Here is a 20,592-nt window from a genome sequence, read left to right on the forward strand (position 1 = left end):
TACGAGGCTTCTTGTCATATACAATGACGTCATTGCAATTTTCAAAGGTGGTTGTCCGCCATATTGTTTGACCGATGATTAAATCACGATCATAGTCGGGATTTATGAGGGGTACGGGATGGGTCAGGGGTCGGGGGTTCCGTGGTCCTCGCTCACGCTGCTACCTGCAGGGGGAAAAAAAACCTCTCATCCAATGAGCAATGAAGGGCTTGTGTGAGGGGAAGCAGCCGACAAAGGCTGGAGAGAAAAATGTAATTCAATTAAAGAAAAAAAGGGAAAAAAAATCAAACCCGTTGTGGCGTTTTGTTATTTATGCATGCATGCAAGCTTTCACATGAAGTTAGTGCAAGGGAAAATTTGACCATGTTCCAGCCTGACCTTCATGTTTTAGGGCCATTCATATTTAATGGAGAGAAATGCATTTTGGGAGGAATTGAACAAGAATGCAGCAAGTCAAAACAAAGTACCCGAGCTGAGCCTTAAGCACCCCCGAGTGCACACGGTGCAGTGTAAAGTGCATTCAAGCTTCCGCGGAATGCACCGGTGTATGTGCAAAGTATACATGGTGCTCCATCCAAGACCCTATGAATATCAGCGAGCCAAAAAATAAGTGCACCAGGTAAAAAATAGACCGAACGCACCAAAATGTTTATCTTTTTTTCCGTTTTTTAAAATTGGGTAAACTGTTTAGTACCCATAGTTTACTAAACTGTGGGCACTGTTTAGTAATCTGTGGGTAAACATTAGCAAACTGTCCTCACAGTTTAATAATCTGTGAATACGGATTACTATACTGTGGGTACAGTTTCCAATCTGTGGATACGGATTAGCAAACTGTCCCCAATGTTTAAGAATATGTGAATACAAATTACTAAACTGTTCCAACAGATTACGCATTAGCAAACTGTCCCGACAGTTTAATCATCTATGGATACAGATTCCTAAACTGTACCCACAGATTACTAAACTCTAGGTACAGGCAGTAATCTGTGGGTACAGATTAGTAAACTGTGGATACAGTTTAGGTACAGGTAGTAAACCATGGGTACAGATTAGTAAACTGTGGGTACAGTTTAGTAATATGACAGTAGTTTAGTAATCTGTTGGTACAAATTAGGAATCCCTATGTGTACAGTTTAGTAATGTGTGTGTAGAGTTTAAAAAACTGTGGGTACAAATTAAGACATTGTGAGTCAATTTTGGCAAGATTAAGATTTTTCACCCAAAAACTAAACCGTCCCCACAGTTTAGTAATCTGTACCCACATAGCATGAAACTTTCCAAGAATTTAATAATCTGTGGATGCGGATTCCTAAAATGTACCCACAGATTACTAAACTGTAGGTAAAGTTTAGTAATCTGTGGTTACAGATTAGTTAACTGTGGGTACAGTTTAGCAATATGTCGGTAGTTAAGTAATCTGTGGGTACAGATTAGCAAACTGTCCCCCCTGTTTGAGAATCTGTGAATACAAATTACTAAACTGTTCCCACAGATTACACATTAGCAAATTGTCCCCACAGTTTAATCATTTGTGGATATGGATTCCTAAACTGTACCCACAGATTACTAAACTCTAGGTACAGGCAGTAATGTACAGTTTAGGTACAGGTAGTAATCTATGGGTACAGATTAGTAAACTGTGGGTACAGTTTAGTAATGTGACCGTAGTTTAGTAATCTGTTGGTACATATTAGGAATCTGTATCCACAGATTATTAAACTGTGAGGACAGTTTGCTAATGCGTAATCTGTGGGAACAGTTTAGTAATTTGTATTCACAGATTCTTAAACAGTGAGGATAGTTTGCTAATCCGTATCCTTAGATTAGAAACTGTACCCACAGTTTAGTAATCCGTACTCACAGATGATTAAACTGTGAAGACAGTTTGCGAATGCGTACCCACAGACTACTAAACTGTTTACAGTTTAGTAATGTGTGGGTAGAGTTTAGTAAACTGTGGGTACAAATTAAGACATTTTTAAAATGAATAACAATGTGAGTCAATTTTGGCAAAATTAAAAATTTTCACCCAAAAACTAAACTGTCCTCACAGTTTACTAATCTGTACCCACATAGTAACTGTACCTCCAGTTTAGTAATCTGTGGGTACAGATTAGTTAACTCTGGGTATAGTTTAGTAATATGACGGTAGTTTAGTAATAGGTGGGTACAGATTAGTAAACTGTGGGTACAGATTAAGACAAAAAATTAAAAATGAATAATAATGGGAGTCAATTTTGGCAAAATTAAGACTTTTCACCCAAAACTAAACCGTCCCAACAGTTTAGTAATCTGTACCCACAAAGTACTAAATTGTCCCCAGAGTTTGATAATCTGTGGATATGGGTTCCTAAACTGTACCCACAGATTACTAAACTGTTGGTAAAGTTTAGCAATCTGTGGTTACTGATTAGTTAACTGTGGGTACAGTTTAGTAATATGTCGGTAGTTAAGTAAAGTGTGGGTACAGATTAGTAAACTGTGGGTACAGATTAGAACAAAAAAATGAATAAAAATGTGAGTTAGTTTTGGCAAAATTAAGATTTTTCACCCAAAAATTATGATTATTTTTTTTCTTAAATCACAGATTTCAAGTGAAAATGTAAAACAAAATCTTAGAGAATTATTGACTCAGTAAGTGACTTAATAAAATTGAGCTCATAATTTTGTAGTACGGCGCCCCCCGTGCGGTAGGGTAAAAAAAAATATATATATATATAATAAGTATACTGTTAATCTGTAACTACAAATTACTCAACTGTGGGGAAAGTTTAGGAATCTGTGGGTACAGATTAGTAAACTGGAGGTAAAGTTTAGTAATTTGTCAATACAGTTTAATAATCTGTGGATCCAGATTAGTGAACTGTGGGTACAGTTTAGTAATCTGTGGGTACAGTTTAGTTCTCTGGGTACAGATTACTGAACTGTGGAGACAGTTTAGTTATCTGTCGGTAGAGTTTAGTGTGGGTACAGATTATCTGTCGTCAGACTTTAGTAAACTGTGGGTACAGTTTAGTAATATGTCAGTACAGTTTGGTAAACTGTGGGTACATATTACTAAACTGTGGAGACAGTTTAGTAATCTGTCGGTAGAGTTTAGTGTGGGTACAGATTACTTAACTGTGGGTACAGTTTAGTAATCTGTCGTCAGACTTTAGTAAACTGTGGGAAGAATTTAGTAAACTGTGGGTACAGATTACTAAAACTGTAGGGACATAAATTGTCCCCACAGTTTTCTGATGTGGGCACAGATTAGTAAACTGTGGAGGCAGTTTAGTAATCTGTCGGCAGACTTTAGTAAACTGTGGGTACAGTTTAGTCATCTGTCAGTACAGTTTAGTAATCTGTGGGTACAGTTTAGTATTATGTGGGTACAGATTACTAAACTGTCCCCACATTTGAGTAATTTGTAGGTACAGATAAACGATGAAAATTTTTTTTCAACCCTAGCATCCAGGGGGCTTCGTACTACAAAATCCTGGACTCAGTATTATTAATTCACTTAAAAAAAAAAAAAAAAAATGGCAAAATAGACTCACATTCTTATTCATTGAAAACAATTGTCTTAATACAGATTTGACTGTTTTTGCAGCATCTTGCTCCACATTTAATTCTTTTTGGTCTGTTTTTTTTGCGAGTGTGTGGCTCAGGCTGAAAAATATCCCAAATTTCCCCAGTACATGCGACACATCCATGCATGCGGTGCATCATCATCATCATTATCATCATCATCATGGTCATCATGCTCTACAAACCCCTGACGGGGCCCGTGGAAGCACACCACCTACTTGTTACACGGACATGAACACAGACCACAGAACTGTCCTAGATTGTTCAAATTCTTTTCTGCATCCTTCATGTCCTTATTGATCTGGTCCATCCCCTCCTCGATGCGCTCCAGTTGCTCTGATTACCAACACAATGACATTTTTCCAGCAAAAGAGAAGAAGACAAAGGTCGGAGGTTGGGGAGGGGATGACAAAGGAGAAGAGACAAAAAAAGAAGAAGACTGTGACAAGAGACACGTCAGACATCACTAGCACCACCATCACTAGTAACATCACCACCAGCACTGGACAGGCGAGAGCACGCGGCTCCTGGCCGGTACCTACTTTTTAATACACGGGCATATCAGCCCACAGCACTGGCCTATATCTTTTAAATCTTTCTCGGCCTCCTTCAGGTCTGCGTTGACCTTGTTCATGCCCTCCTCCACGCGATCGAGTTGTTCTGGTGAGGACAAAGGCATGAGAGCATTGTCATTGGCGGACGGGGCGGGGCCGGGCGGGGCAAGGCGGGGCGGAGCTCCGTAGCGGCCAAGCATGGGAGGCCAAGCGACGCCCGCTGAGTGGTACTTTCTACATATTAGGCCGCCCAGGGTTGGAAGAGTTTGTGATGAATTGAATTTGAACTCGGTTGCCATTGACGGGGCTAGACGTCCAATCCATTTTGACTGGGAGGGCTCGCAGCAATCATTCGGATTGGATGTCTATCGCCATTAATTGCGGTGAATGAGTATTGTTAAAATAAATGGCACTGATAAGGATTATTCAGTATTTTATAAAATATTTGTTCATTTTGTCAAAACTTTGTTTTCTTATTTAAAAAAAAAATCAAAATATTCGAACAAATAATTTGAATTTTTAGAAATACAATTTTGAATTCATTCATTCATTTGTCCCTCTCATTCAAAATGGCACTAGGGCCAAGAACGAAAAGTGGTATTTGGTATGTGCCAAAACTGATTTTGCCATGTGGCATTTTTTGGGGTATGTGGCAAAACTGATTTTGCCATGTGGCATTTTTTTGGTATGTGGCAAAATGGATTTTGGGATGTGGCATTTTTTTGGTATGTGGCAAAATTGATTTTGGCATGTGGCATTTTTTTTGGTATGTGGCAAAAATGAATTTTGGCATGTGGTATTTTTTTGGGATGTGGCAAAATTGATTGGGCCATGTGGCATTTTTTTGGTATGTGGCAAAATGCATTTTTCCATGTGGCATTTTTTTGGTGTGTGGCAAAATTGATTTTGCCATGTGGCATTTTTTTGGGTATGTGGCAAAATTGATTTGCCATGTGCCATTTTTTTTGGTATGTGGCAAAATGGATTTTGGCATGTGGCTTTTTTTGGATACGTGGCAAAACTGATTTTGCAATGTGGAATTTTTGTAGTATGTGGCAAAATGGATTTTGACATGTGGCCTTTTTTTTTTTTTTTTTTTTTGATATGTGGCAAAATTGATTTTGGCATGTGGCATTTTTTAGCCATGTGGCATTTTTTTGGTAAGTGGCAAAATTGATTTTGCCATGTGGCATTCTTTTGGTATGTGGCAAAATGCATTTTGCCATGTGGCATTTTTTTGGTATGTGGTAAAATTGATTTAGCCATGTGGGATTTTTTTGGTACGTGGCAAAATTAATTTTGGCATGTGGCATTTTTGGGTATGTGGCAAAACTAATTTGCCATGTGGCATTTTTTTGGTATGTGGCAAAAGGGATTTTGGCATGTGGCATTTTTTTGGTATGTGGCAAAATGGATTTTGGTATGTGGCAGATTTTTTGGTTTATGGCATTTTTGCAGGCCATGCATGTCCGTGCCATTGACTGCTATGCACGTCCAAATTTTCTATTCATTTAAATGGCAGAAAAACATGTGTGGCTGTGATTTTTGACCATACACTTACCATTACAACATATTGACATTCAACTGGAACCCAAGTAAGGCCATGCCATTCACACCTATGAACGTCCAAATTTTCCATTCATTTTGAGTGACAGAAAAACATGTGGTTGTGATTTTTGACCATACACTTTACATTACAGCGAACTGACATTCAACAGGCACCCAAGTCTGGCTATGCCATTGACAGCTATGCACGTCCAAATTTCCGTGTTAGTCAACTTTCTTTCCACACTGATAAATCTTGGCCACATATTTAAAAAATGCCCCATGGCAAAACGAATTTTGTCACATACCAAAAATATGCCACATGCCAAAACCCATTTTGCCACATACCAAAAATACTACATGGTAAAATAAATTTTGCCACATGCCAAAAAAAATGCCACATTACAAAATACATTTTGCCATACACAAAAAAAAACCCGCCAGATGCCAAAAGCCATTTTGCCACATACCAAATACTACTTTTCGTTCTCGCTGTCTCTGACGTCTAGTGCCGTCAGTGGGATTAGAATATTAGCATCCACAGCCAGTTTAAGTGAATTGGACGTCAATAGTTGTTGATGGAAGCCAAACAGTGGATCACTTCTGTAATTTTAAGATATTTACGGCTCACTTCCTGTAAATTTTGGATCATTTCCTGTGGATTTTTCACATATTTCCAGGTTGCTTCTTGTTGATTTGGTGTCGCTTCCTGTTAGTTTTGGGTCACTTCCTTGTTCACTCATTGGCTGCCATTTACGGTGCTCGACATCCGGTACCGTCAATGGCACTGGCTACTTTCTTAGGCAACTTATCGGTCAATTCCTGTACATTTAGGGGTATTTCGCGGTCACTTCATGTCTATTTTGTGGCATTTCCAGGTTACTTCCTGTTGATTTCGGGTCACTTCCTGTTGGTTTTAGGCCATGTTTGGGTCACTTCCTTGTTAACTCATTGGCAGCCATTGACTTGTAGGGGGCAAGTGAACAAATGTGGCTGCAGACACAAAAGATCATAAAATCACAAATTTCCAGTTTTACAGTGCCAATGTCAAAATAAAACCATGTGACTCGTTATGTACTGTATATATGAGCTACAGCGTGTCTATCAGACAGAACAACCGGCTGTTGAGCATTTTTTTCTTTAAAGCAGCCATTTTGGAGAAATTCCAGCGTTCATAATTGATGCTTTCTTTAAGAAGTGAAGGAATAGAAGATATTTCATCAAATGATGGCCATCTGCATATCACGAACGGCGTCATTGAGACACATTAAGACGTTGCCGCCACTCACACGGTCGATAGGACGTGAGGCTATTAAAACTCTTTCAAGGTCAGATTGCCACGTCGGTTCTTTAATAGGCGTAGCTTTAATGTCCATTAGTGTAAAGAGACACTTTGTCCTCTAAGAGAAGAAAGTCTTAAAGGGACAGGGCACCGTTTGTTACATTTGCAGTTCCTTCACTCAGATCCTAACAATCTTTGTAACTGAAAAGAACACTTGCTAGTTAGAAAATGCAATTTCTGGAGAAATTACGATGTTAGCTTTGCTGTGATGGTTGGGTAACTTCCTGTTGATTTGGGGACATTTCAGGGTCACTTCCTGTTGGTAACAGGGCACTTCCTATTGATTTGGGGGTATTCCAGGGTCACTTCCTGTTGATTTGGGGACATTTTGGAGTCACTTCCTGTTGATATCAGGTCACTTCCTGTTGATTTGGGGGCATTGCGGGGTCACTTCCTGTTGATATCGGGTGACTTCCTGTTGATCTGGGGGCATTTCGTGCTCACTTCCTGTTGCTATCAGTGATTTCCTGTTGATTTGGGGACATTTCAGGGTCACTTCCTGTTGATATCGGGTCACTTCCTGCTGATTTGGGGGCATCTTGGGGTCACTTCCTATTGATATCAGATCACTCCCTATTGATTTGGGGTCATTTCGGGGTCACTTCCAGTTGATATCGGGTCACTTTCTCTTGATTTGGGGGCATCGTTGGATCACTTCCGGTTGATATCGGGTCACTTCCTGATGATTTCAGTAAACTTTCTGTTGATTAGGGGTAATTTAAGAGTCACTTCCTATTGACATCGGGTCACTTCCTGTTGTCTGGACACATGCATTTCAGGGTCACTTTCTGTTGATTTGGGGGCATCCTGGGGTCACTTCCTATTGATATCAGGTCACTCCCTATTGATTTGGGGACATTTCAGGGTCACTTCCTGTTGATATCCGGTCACTTCCTGCTGATTTGGGGGCATTTTGGGGTCCCTTCCTATTGATATCAGGTCACTCCCTATTGATTTGGGGTCATTTCGGGGTCACTTCCAGTTGATATCGGGTCACTTTCTCTTGATTCGGGGGCATCTTTGGATCACTTCCGGTTGATATTGGGTCACTTCCTGTTGATTTCAGTAAACTTTCTGTTGATTAGGGGTAATTTCAGAGTCACTTCCTATTGACATCGGGTCACTTCCTGTTGTTTGGGCACATGCATTTCAGGGTCACTTTCTGTTGATATCATGTGACTTCCAGTTGACTCGGGGGTGTTTTGGGGTCACTTCCAGTTGATTTGGGGGCATTTCTGGGTCACTTCCTATTGACTTTAGGTGACAGTTGATTTGGAGCCATTTCGGGGTCACTTCCTGTTGATATCAGGTCACTTTCCTTTGATTTGTGGGCATCTTTGGGTCACTTCCTGTTGATATCGGGTGACTTCCTGTTTTGGGGGCTTTCCGGGGTCACTTCCTGTTGATATCAGGTGACTTCCTGTTAATTTGGGGTCATTTCGGGGTCACATCCTGTTGCGATCGGGTCACTCCCTGATGTTTGGGGGCATTTGGGGGTCACTTCCTATTGATTTCAGATGACTGTTGATTTGGAGCCATTACAGGGTCACTTCCTGTTGATATTGTGTGACTTCCAGTTGATTTGGGGGTATTTCGGGGTCACTTCCAGTTGATATTGGGTCACTTCCTGATGATTTAGGGACATTTCGGGGTCACTTCCTATTGATTTCGGGTGACTGTTGATTTGGAGCCATTTCGGGGTCACTTGTTGATATCGGGTCACTTCCTATTGTTTTGGCACAGGCATTTTGGAGTCAATTTCTGTTGATTTGGGGACATTTTGGGGTCACTTCCTGTTCATATCATGTCACTTTCTGTCGATTTTAGGGCATTTTAGGGTGACTTCCGGTTGATATAGAGTAACTTCCTGTTGATTTGGGGGCATTTTGTGGTCACTTCCTGTGCTTTGAGGTCATTTTGGGGTCACATCCTGTTGTTATCAGGTCACTTCCTGTTGTTTTGGCACATACATTTTGGGGTAAATTCCTGTTGATATTAGGTCACTTTCTGTTGATTTGGGGACATGATAATATCATGTGACTTCCAGTTGATTTGAGGGCATTTTGGTCTCACTTATTGTTGATATGAGTTCACATTCTGTTTTCGGGGGGCATCTTTGGGTCACTTCATGTTGATATCGGTGACTTCCTGTTGATTTGGGGGGCATTTTGGGGTCACCTCCCTTTGATGTTAGGTCAATTCTTGTTGTTTGGGCACATGGATTTTGGGGTCAATTCTTGTTCATATCAGGTCATTTTCTGTTGATTTGAGTGCATTTTGGTGTCACTTCCTGTCAATAGAATGGCGATTAGAGCCAGTGGAAATGAATGGGGAATTTTTTTTCATTGAAACTGAATGGCAAAGTTTGGGGCAAATTTTGGCAGAAGTGTACAATTCTGCCACAAGAAATATAATAGCTGGTTTTTGATGTGTAAATGATGTGGTTTGGCCAAAAACGGAAAGACAAGTAGTGTTGTGTAATTTCAATTTTTCACCCAGTACTACTACTCCATATAAAGCGGTGCACCATATACAGTGCCTTCCATAATTATTGGCACCCCTGAAAAAGATGTGTTTTTTAGCTTCTAATATTTTTTTTTAAATTCAAATAATATGGGACCTTAATGGAAACAAAGAGAAAAATCCAACCTTCAATACAAGTGCATTCATTCAGTGGGGAAAAAATCCCACATAAAGAAAAAATTATTTGACATCAAATAATGTGTGTCACAATTATTAGCACCCCTGGTGTTAATACTTTGTACAAACCCCTTTTGCCAACAAAACAAGGTCTGGGGACTGAGATGGCCATGGGAGGAGCTTGATTTTGTGTCTGGTGAACCATTTCTGTGTAGATTTGGCCATATATTTAGGGTCATTGTCTTGCTGAAAGACCCAGTGACGACCCATCTTCAGCTTTCGGGCAGAGGGCAACAGATTTTGATTTAAAATGTCCTGGTATTTCAAAGCATTCATGATGCCATGCACCCTAACAAGGTTCCCAGGGCCTTTGGAAGCGAAACAGCCCCACAGCATCACTGACCCACCCCCATACTTCACAGTGGGTATGAGGTGCTTTTCAGCATGTGCATCTTTCGTGGCACGCCAGACTGACTTAGAGTGTTTGTTGCCAAAAAGCTCAATCTTGGTCTCACGCAAAAATACACACGGTCCCAGGCTTCAACTGGGACCGTGTGCTTTGGTCAGATGAGACCAAGATTGCTGAAAAGCACCTCATACCCACTGTGAAGTATGGGGGTGGGTCAGTGATGCTGTGGGGCTGTTTCGCTTCCAAAGGCCCTGGGAACCTTGTTAGGGTGCATAATACGTGTTGACAGATTGGGTGAATTCCCATGGGAGAAAAATTAATAGCTGGGTTTATAACATTCGGGCTACTTTTGACATTGGAAGGAAGCGTTTGGATTGGTTTAACAGTTCAAATTGTATGTTTACACCTTGAAGTTGAGCTCTGGGGCAGAACTTAGGGGAATACTGGGGGTGCGACCCGGGTGTAAAGTGGGCGTGGTTGGGCGAGGCGAGGGTCAAACAAAAAGGTAAGATGATGCGCGGAGCTTTAACATAGTGTTAAAGTGACATAAGTGTTAAAATCTCTGCTAGCCGCTTGGTCAGTTGTCTTGAGGGGCCCATGAATAATTTTCCACTTGCAAAAACACACGATGAAGCAAATTTATTTCATTTTCCTTCATTTAATCATTGATATTTTTAGACAGTGTGAAAGAAAGAAATAATTTATTAATGACTGCATTCTGGCCTGTGCTTTCTGACACACCAATCTGCCTTCTACTCTAGAGATAATAATAAAACTGGATAGGGTGTCGTTATAGAAATCTACTGGCGCTAGCATCTGGCATTTATTATTTTTTTTCTTTATCTGTGTGCGCTTGTCCTCAATAATTATGTAGGCGCATCAGATTTGTTTCCAGAAATAATAAGCCCACACACTAGCAAAGATGACTGAAAAGCAATCTTTGGACAGCTTATTTACAGTGCTGGCCAAAAGTATTGGCACCCCTGCAATTCTGTCAGATAATGCTCAATTTCTCCCAGAAAATGATTGCAATTAGAAATGCTTTGATAGTAATATCTTCATTTATTTTGCTTGCAATGAAAAAACACAAAAGAGAATGGGGAAAAAAAAAAACTCCAAAAATGGGCCGGACATAAGTATTGGCACCCTCAGCCTAAGACTTGGTAGCACAACCTTTAGACAAGATAACTGCGAACAACAGCTTCCAGTATCCATCAATGAGTTTCTTACTGCTGGAATTTTAGACCATTCTTCTTCGGACAACAGCTCCAGGTCTCTGAGATTTGAAGGGTGCCTTCTCCAAACTACCACTTTCAGATCATTGCTGGCCACTTTAGAAGTCTCCGGTGCGTTCTCTCAAACCATTTTCTAGTGCTTTTTGGAGTGTATTTTGGGTCATAGTCCTGCTGGAAGACCCATGACCTCTGAGGGAGACCCAGCTTTCTCACACTGGGCCCTATATTATGCTGCAAAATTTGTTGGTAGTCTTTACACTTCATAATCCTATGCACACAGTCAAGCAGTCCAGTGCCAGAGGCAGCAAAGCAACCACAAAACATCAGGGAACCTCCGCCATGTTTGATTGCCGGACCATGTTCTTTTCTTTGAAGGCTTCGTTTTTTTCCCTGTCTACTCTATGTATATGCCTTTTCCCAAAAAGCTCTACTATTGTCTCATCTAACTAGAGAACATTCTTCCAAAACATTTTTGGCTTTCGCTGGTAAGTTTTGGCAAACTCCAGACTGGCTTTTTTATGTTTCTGGGTCAGAAGTGGGGTCTTCCTGGGAATCCTACCATAGAGTCCCTTTTCATTCAGACGCCAGCCCTCGGACTGCAGGACAGCTTGAACTTGTTTGGATGTTAGTCGAGGTTCTTTATCCGCCATCCGTACAATCTTTCGTTGAAATCTCTCGTCAATTTTTATTTTGCGTCCACATCTAGAGAGGTTAGCCACAGTGCCATGGGCTTTACACTTATGGATGACACTGCGCACGGTAGACACAGGAACATTCAGGTCTTTGGAGATGGGCCTTGAGATTGCCCATGCTTCCTCACAATTTTGCTTCTCAAGTCCTCAGACAGTTCTTTGGTCTTCTTTTCTCCATGCTCAATGTGGTACACACGAGGACAAAGGACAGAGGTTGAGTCAACTTTAATCCATTTTAACTAGCTGCACGTGTGATTTAGTTATTGCCACCACCTGTTATGTGCCACAGGTTAGTAACAGATGCTGTTAATTACAAAAATTAGAGAAGCATCACATGATTTTTCAAAGGGTGCCAATACTTCTGTCCGTCCCATTTTGGAGTTTTGTGTAAAATGATAATGATTTAATTTTTTCCCCCATTCTCTTTTGTGGTGTTTCATTGCAAGCAAAATCAATGAAGATATTCCTACCAAAGCATTTGTAACTAGGGATGTCCCGATCCAGGTTTTTGTACTTCCGATCCGATACCGATATTGTTTTGCACTTCCAATCCGATACCGATACTGACCGATACCGGCCTATCTGAGCATGTGTGAAAAGTAGGGCTGTCAAAATTATCGCGTTAACGGGCGTTAATTAATTTTTTAAATTAATCACGTTAAATAATTTGACGCAATTAACGCACTAGGCCCGCTCAGACAGATTTAAATGTCAGTACAGTGAAAGGCCAACTTGTTAATTGTGTTTTATGGAGTTTTTCCGCCCTCTGCTGGCGCTTGGGTGTGACTTGCATATGTTATGTGGCGTAATGTCGCCCTCTGCTGGCGATTCAGTGCAGCTGATTATTTGGGTTTCGGCGCGCTTTTCTGACGTGATTATATGTCGACGCGAACTCACACTAATAGACAGTGCTATTCAGACTAGCTAACGTCCGCATCCAGTATTCAGTGGCAGTTCTCATAGTCCCATCACACTGTTTGTGTCTAATACATGCATCGCTTGTGAGTTATATTCCTCCTTTGTTTATATTCATGAGCATTAGATAGTTATTGATGATGTGTATTTGAATTTGTTCACATACATGGTGAAATGCAGTTACATTGTTAGATGCTTGTGAGCTAATTGGCTAGTGCTACTGCTCAAATGGACACGTGTGTGTACATTTTATGTTATTTTGTGATTTATGCAAGTTATTGACACATTGCCTTGTTATTTTCAGTTTTACAAAAATACAAGAAACGTGCTCCTGTCAAAAAGAGATGACTTCAGTAAAGCCCATGCAACTTTGCCACACCGTCTGATTTCTTTTTGGAACTTATGTTCGCTATCTGTCAATTTGTGTACTCACACACATTGAGGACAGAATAGGGCTACTAGTTTATTTTTTGATTGAAAATTTTACAAATTTTATTAAAACGAAAACATTAAGAGGCGTTTTAATATAACATTTCTATAACTTGTACTAATATTCATTTTTTAAGAACTACAAGTCTTTCTATCCATGGATCACTTTAACAGAATGTTAATAAAGTTAATGCCATCTTGTTGATTTATTGTTATAATAAACAAATACAGTCCTTATGTACCGTATGTTGAATGTATATATCCATCTTGTCTTATCTTTCCATTCCAACAATAATTTACAGAAAAATATGGCATATTTTATAGATGGTTTGAATTGCGATTAATTGTGATTAATTACGATTAATTAATTTTTAAGCTGTAATTAACTCGATTAAAAATTTTAATCGTTTGACAGCCCTAGTTAAAAGTTTAAAATTATTTAGCCTCCTTACTTAGTTGTCAGACTCATGTTGAAAAGAATTTTAGTACTCTTGATAACAACTAGCCAGCTGGATTAGGTGAGTTTGAATAACACAACGGTGGGTAACAAGAAACTCACCTGTTTATTCAGTGACAAACACAAAACATTATAATTAACAACTGAAATGGCATAGTCAGTTAGTAAAACATGCAAATAATATTGTAAACTGTCTTAAAAACGCAAAACACACAAACAACCTCAGTGGAAAATCCCACAAACCCCCCAAGATATTAGATGCTTTTAATGTTTCGTGCATTAGTTACAATAATTGTATGTATGTATTGTAATAAAAGCCTCTCAGGTTTAATTAAACGACTATTTCAGTATCAAGTTAACATTTTAAAACAGTAAATAAAATACTCCAGTCCCCATTCTGTATCAGCAACTTTAAACTACATTCAATTCATTTAATTTTGCGAATCAGCTGTTAAAGTTGTTAAAATTGCTCCCGTTATTCCATAATTTCCCTTCTGTCTACTTTCGACATGTGAAAGTTTTAAAACTGTTTTCAAGATAGATTCAAGTCAAGATTTTGAGATTTAGGACTATTTTAGATAAAAAAGTTAATTAGGTTCGCTTGGAAGGTTTACAACAGCCTACTAGGGAAGTCTCCTGCTTTAAGATGGCGGCCGTTTACTAACGCATCTAGTTTTCCATACTTCAATGTTGCTAACGCCGCCGAGTCTGTCATTTTGCATCTAGTTCTATATACATATGATATCTATTATCTACAGTAAAAGGGATGTTGACGTAGTTTATAGCGGCTGTCAGCAGCAGTCAGGGATTCTTGTGTTTATTATCTAGTGGCATGAGTTGAGCTAAAGCCGTGAGTTGAGCATTGGCATTACCCGGGTCTATGACAAGCATGATGTTTACTCTCGGGACGCAATGCGGTCCGTTTCTCATTGAGTCCCGAAGACTGCGCTGTGTATTAGTTCCGCTTTACTCGACATATTTCAATAATAGGAATTTGGATGTTTGTGAATCGTTCTCGAATCTTCCACGGCCAAATCGCTCAAGGATGTAATGACGGCTGGGCATGTTGTACCGTGGTTCTAAGTGTTGGATGGTGCGTCTTTACTCACGAGAGATAATGGCTCGTCATCCAGAATGAATTCTTCGGTAATGACTCTTGTTATTCCCTGGGCTTTGGGACTGTCGAGTTCCAGTTTGTCACGCATAGCAAAAGTTTCTGCCAGTGTTAGTTGCGTAGGACCTTTCTTTTTGTCTTCGGTTTTCTTAACAAACTTCTTATATTGTTTGTGGTGGTATTTCGCTATATGCTTGATTAGGTTGGTTGTATTAAAACTTCTTACAGCTTTACCACCACGCTTGACTTTATTGTGGCATATGTTGCACTCTGCCTCTTCGTCTTTGTCGTCCTTTAAGGTGAAATGATCCCACACAGCTGACATTTTTACCGATAAAGTCTCTCGGTAAATTGGGAGACGGTAATGTAAATGTAGTGTGTTAAAGGTGTGCCTTAAAATACGGACCGGATTTTAGGGAAACTGAAGCAAAAACTGGAATGGATTATGTAAATCGGTGCAATGGAAAACCCGGACCGGAGTTTCAAAAAACTGGACCGGAATTTTCCCGTGTCGGCCGATCCGATACTGGTGCGAATTTTTTCCCCCATATTGGTGTCCGATCCGATCCAAATATCGGGTCGGGACATCTCTATTTGTAACTGCAATCATTTTCTGGGAGAGGGAAAAAGCAGCATGGAAAATGAATGAATGAATGAAATTGGGCAATATTTGACACAGTTGCAGGGGTGCAAATACTTTTGGCCAGCAGTGACCAAAAGCTAGCAAATGTAGCATGAAGCCTTTAAAGCTACCATGCCAACAATGCTGGCTACTACTTCAACCTTGAGCTCCCAGAGGGCACCTGGTCCTACACCAACGGCAACAAGCAGATCTTCGTCTACTTTGACCCCGTGCACCTTTGGAAGAGCATCTACAGCAGCCTTCACATAATAATGCTTATTAAGATTTTTTTTATTGTGTCACAGGCACTTTAAAGAACCTGTTTTGTTTCTTTAAAAACTCTTCACCTTACCTCACCTTAGATAAGCTCCATTGGAGGGCTTCAGACACTGGGCAACATTCAAAATAAAAGCAAGAAAGACTGCTGGCGACTTTGACTGTGAGCTAGCAAGCTAACATCTTGGTAGGGCTGCACACAGGACGGGACGACCCGGAATTTCGGATTGGTACTACCGCAGTACCAATCCGAACTTCCTAAATTCCAGGATGTCCTGCGCAGTCTGGGACTTTTAGCAACCTTACATACTATATTGGCAATATGCAACTGAATAGAAATTAGCATTCCAAACACATAGAGCTGCAACACATAAAAACACAACATACAACACTTGAAGGAATATATTTTCTCTGCTCATTGATTATCAAAGTGCAATACTATATAGTAGAGATGTCCCAATCGATCGGCATCGATCGGGTCCGATCACGTCATTTTCAAACTATCGGAATCGGCAAAAAAATATCGGACATGCCTTTTTTTAATATACATATTTTTTTTAATTAAATTGTTTTCTAATTGTATTTAACGTTACAGACATAATATGTTACACTCATCCAGAGTCTTTAGTTTAGGCTTAAGGTAGGGTTACCAAATTTATCCCGTTAACGGCGGTAATTAATTTTTTTAAAAATGTATCACGTTAAAATATTTAACGCAATTAATGCATGCGTTGCACGACCCACTCACGCATTGTCGCGTTCAATCTGTAATGGGCAGTTTTACCTATATACAGTATAGCGCTTAAAGGCAGCGTAAAATGAGTAGAGTGAATTTTGGCAGCCTTTGAAGCCTTTTTGTAATTGACTAAAGCCCTACAATCCCTCTCCCTACGATTAGAAATATCGTGGGAGGCAATGTGGGCAAGAAAAGTAGTCATTGATCTTTTTCTTAACACCCTATGTTATTCCCCAACGTAGAGAAGATATATCAATTGGTACCACTACGCACAGTCATGGGTGCACTTCCCATCATGCATTTGGGCAGAACAGTTAAATGGCTACAGTATCATTTACTGAAAGCTCAACAAATACACTAGATGGCAATATTTAGTCACAATATACAAAGTCACATTTATCCTTTAAGAATTACAAGTCTTTCTATCCGTGGATCCCTGTCACAGAATGAATGTTAATCATGTAAATGCCATCTTGAGGATTTATTGTCATAATAAACAAATACAGTAATTATGAACTGTATGTTGAATGTATATATTCGTCCGAGTTTTATTCATTTTTTTCTTTGCCAAAATGTATATGATCGGGAAAAATTATCGGGAATGATTGGAATTGAATCGGGAGCAAAAAAAAAGCAATCGGATCGGGAAATATTGGGATCGGCAGATACTCAAACTAAAACGATCGGGATCGGATCGGGAGCAAAAAAACATGATCGGAACAACCCTACAGTGCCTTGCAAAAGTATTCGCCCCCCTTGAATCTTGCAACCTTTCGCCACATTTCAGGCTTCAAACATAAAGATATGAAATTTAATTTTTTTGTCAAGAATCAACAACAAGTGGGACACAATCGTGAAGTGGAACAACATTTATTGGATAATTCAAAGTTTTTTAACAAATAAAAAACTGAAAAGTGGGGCGTGCAATATTATTCGGCCCCTTTACTTTCAGTGCAGCAAACTCACTCCAGAAGTTCAGTGAGGATCTCTGAATGATCCAATATTGTCCTAAATGACCGATGATGATAAATAGAATCTACCTGTGTGTAATCAAGTCTCCGTATAAATGCACCTGCTCTGTGATAGTCTCAGGGTTCTGTTTAAAGTGCAGAGAGCATTATGAAAACCAAGGAACACACCAGGCAGGTCCGAGATACTGTTGTGGAGAAGTTTAAAGCCGGATTTGGATACAAAAAGATTTCCCAAGCTTTAAACATCTCAAGGAGCACTGTGTAAGCCATCATATTGAAATGGAAGGAGCATCAGACCACTGCAAATCTACCAAGACCCGGCCGTCCTTCCAAACTTTCTTCTCAAACAAGGAGAAAACTGATCAGAGATGCAGCCAAGAGGCCCATGATCACTCTGGATGAACTGCAGAGATCTACAGCTGAGGTGGGAGAGTCTGTCCATAGGACAACAATCAGTCGTACACTGCACAAATCTGGCATTTATGGAAGAGTGGCAAGAAGAAAGCCATTTCTCAAAGATATCCATAAAAAGTCTCGTTTAAAGTTTGCCACAAGCCACCTGGGAGACACACCAAACATGTGGAAGAAGGTGCTCTGGTCAGATGAAACCAAAATTGAACTTTTTGGCCACAATGCAAAACGATATGTTTGGCGTAAAAGCAACACAGCTCATCACCCTGAACACACCATCCCCACTGTCAAACATGGTGGTGGCAGCATCATGGTTTGGGCCTGCTTTTCTTCAGCAGGGACAGGGAAGATGGTTAAAATTGACGGGAAGATGGATGCAGCCAAATACAGGAACATTCTGGAAGAAAACCTGTTGGTATCTGCACAAGACCTGAGACTGGGACGGAGATTTATCTTCCAACAGGACAATGATCCAAAACATAAAGCCAAATCTACAATGGAATGGTTCAAAAATAAACGTATCCAGGTGTTAGAATGGCCAAGTCAAAGTCCAGACCTGAATCCAATCGAGAATCTGTGGAAAGAGCTGAAAACTGCTGTTCACAAACACCATCTCCATCCAACCTCACTGAGCTCGAGCTGTTTTGCAAGGAAGAATGGGCAAGAATGTCAGTCTCTCGATGTGCAAAACTGATAGAAACATACCCCAAGCGACTTGCAGCTGTAATTGGAGCAAAAGGTGGCGCTATAAAGTATTAACGCAAGGGGGCCTAATAATATTGCACGCCCCACTTTTCATTTTTTCATTTGTTAAAAAAGTTTAAATTATCCAATAAATTTTGTTCCACTTCACGATTGTGTCCCACTTGTTGTTGATTCTTGACAAAAAATTAAAATTTTATATCTTTATGTTTAAAGCCTGAAATGTGGCGAAAGGTTGCAAGGTTCAAGGGGGCCGAATACTTTTGCAAGGCACTGTAGTTCAAACACATATGGCCACAAAAAAACTGTTAAATATACCTGTAAACTAAATTAGAAATGCATTAAAAAAAAACAGCTCAAACAAAAACTTAGCTTATGTTGGTCTTAACAGAGAGCAGCTGGATTCAGCCATGTGAAATGAGGCACACTAGAGGACAGTGTATCCACCCAAATCAATACAACTAAATGCAAACACTTTCAAAACAAACCATTACAACTCCATTTTAATTAAACGAATACTCGAAGCAGCAAATTTAATTCGAATCTTTTTTTCCTAATCGAATACTCGAGTTAATCGATTAATCGTTGCAGCACTACATTGCACAAAAGCGTTTCGTGAAAATTTGCACCCTAACAATGACTACTAAATTCTTATGAAAACATATTGCTCACACAAAAGCCTCGACCGCATGAGGGCCTTTCGCTTTGCATGAATTATTAAAGCATAGAGCAGCGCTAGTTAATGCAAGTTTTGCTGCAGCAGCAGGAGAAAGGTGAAGCAGAAATGAAGTAAAGGGCTCACGAATGGAAGTTTGGTGACATCTTTCTCCAGTGGTAACTCACCTCCCTGCTCATCCAACATCACCAGAGTCCTGATTCCAGCATCTTTACTCTATTGAAGAAGAAGAAGAAGAATTACAGTAAGAATGTGAACCAGTGGCTTTTAACCTGGGGTTCGATCAAACCCCAGGGGTTCCGTGAGTAAATCTGAGGAGTTCGGTGTAGGTTAAGACACAAGGGGCCCTATTTGTGTTTGTTTTGTTGTGTTGTGTTGTTTTAGACTAGGTTTTTGACTTGATTGCCACCAATTTACATATGGAGGTAGATTTGTGTCTTTATTATTCAATCCAAAAAAAAGTTGCTTCAATCAAAATATGTATTTTCAATCGAAGAAAAAGTCACTTCAATCAAAAAAATTTGTTTGAATGCAAAAATAAATTTGAAACTCAAAAAAATATATTTGAAAACTATTTTTCTTTGATTGAATTTTTTAAATTTTTTATTTAAGTAGGTTTTTTGTTTTTGTTTTTTGTTTTTATTGAAACAACATTTTTGATTGAAGTCATGTAATTTTGCGTTTGGACCACATTTTGGCTAGGACATTTATGTCTTTATTTTTCAATCAAAAATAAGTTGCTTCAAACAAAAAAATATATATTTTCAAAAGAAAAATCACTTCAATCAAAAATTTAAAAAATTCAATCGTAGAAAAAAAGGTTTGAATGTGAAAAAAAATATTTGAGACGCAGAAATTTGCATTTGAACACTTTATTTTTCATTCAAACTGTTTTCTTTGATTGAAGCAATCCTTTTTGTGTTTGAGCCATATTATGGGTAGGACATTTGTTTCTAAATCATTCAATCGCAATAAAAGTTGTTTTAATCAAAAAACTATTTTTAATCAAAGAAAAAAATCCTTTGCAAAACTTTTTTTTTTTTATTTGAAATATATACATTTTTTATTGAAGTGTCACTTTTTTTGAAAAGCAAAAAATTTTAAACTTATTTGTAAAAGTGGAAAAAGTTTTGAACGCACTTTTTTTTTTGTGGAAAAAGTTTTGAAGGCACTTTTTTTCGACTGAATCATTTTGACACAAAGATTCAACTTCAACGCTACTTCCGGCATGTTGGAGTGTGTAAGGAGAAAAACATCCGTGACCTTTTTGTGACCCGCACTGGTTCAATCATT

The 20,592-nt window shown here is 39.4% G+C and overlaps 1 protein-coding gene across 2 annotated transcripts in view; it reads right to left on the reverse strand.

Annotated features, from left to right (window-relative positions):
* Nucleotides 1–20,592, reverse strand: part of LOC130917022 (synaptosomal-associated protein 25-A-like) — an 84,404-nt gene that overhangs the window by 13,303 nt on the left and 50,509 nt on the right. The window contains exons 4-5 of one of the 2 annotated variants that reach the window (XM_057838077.1): nt 19,467–19,515; nt 4,116–4,233 (exon numbers count right to left, since the gene is read on the reverse strand). In XM_057838077.1, the coding sequence (XP_057694060.1) occupies nt 4,116–4,233; nt 19,467–19,515 (167 nt within the window). Of the gene's footprint in view, nt 1–3,791; nt 3,910–4,115; nt 4,234–19,466; nt 19,516–20,592 lie in introns of both variants that reach the window. The other variant, XM_057838070.1, reaches the window with a different exon arrangement.

This window comes from Corythoichthys intestinalis, chromosome 1 (assembly GCF_030265065.1).
Source record: "Corythoichthys intestinalis isolate RoL2023-P3 chromosome 1, ASM3026506v1, whole genome shotgun sequence".
Classification (NCBI taxonomy): Eukaryota; Metazoa; Chordata; class Actinopteri; order Syngnathiformes; family Syngnathidae; genus Corythoichthys; species Corythoichthys intestinalis.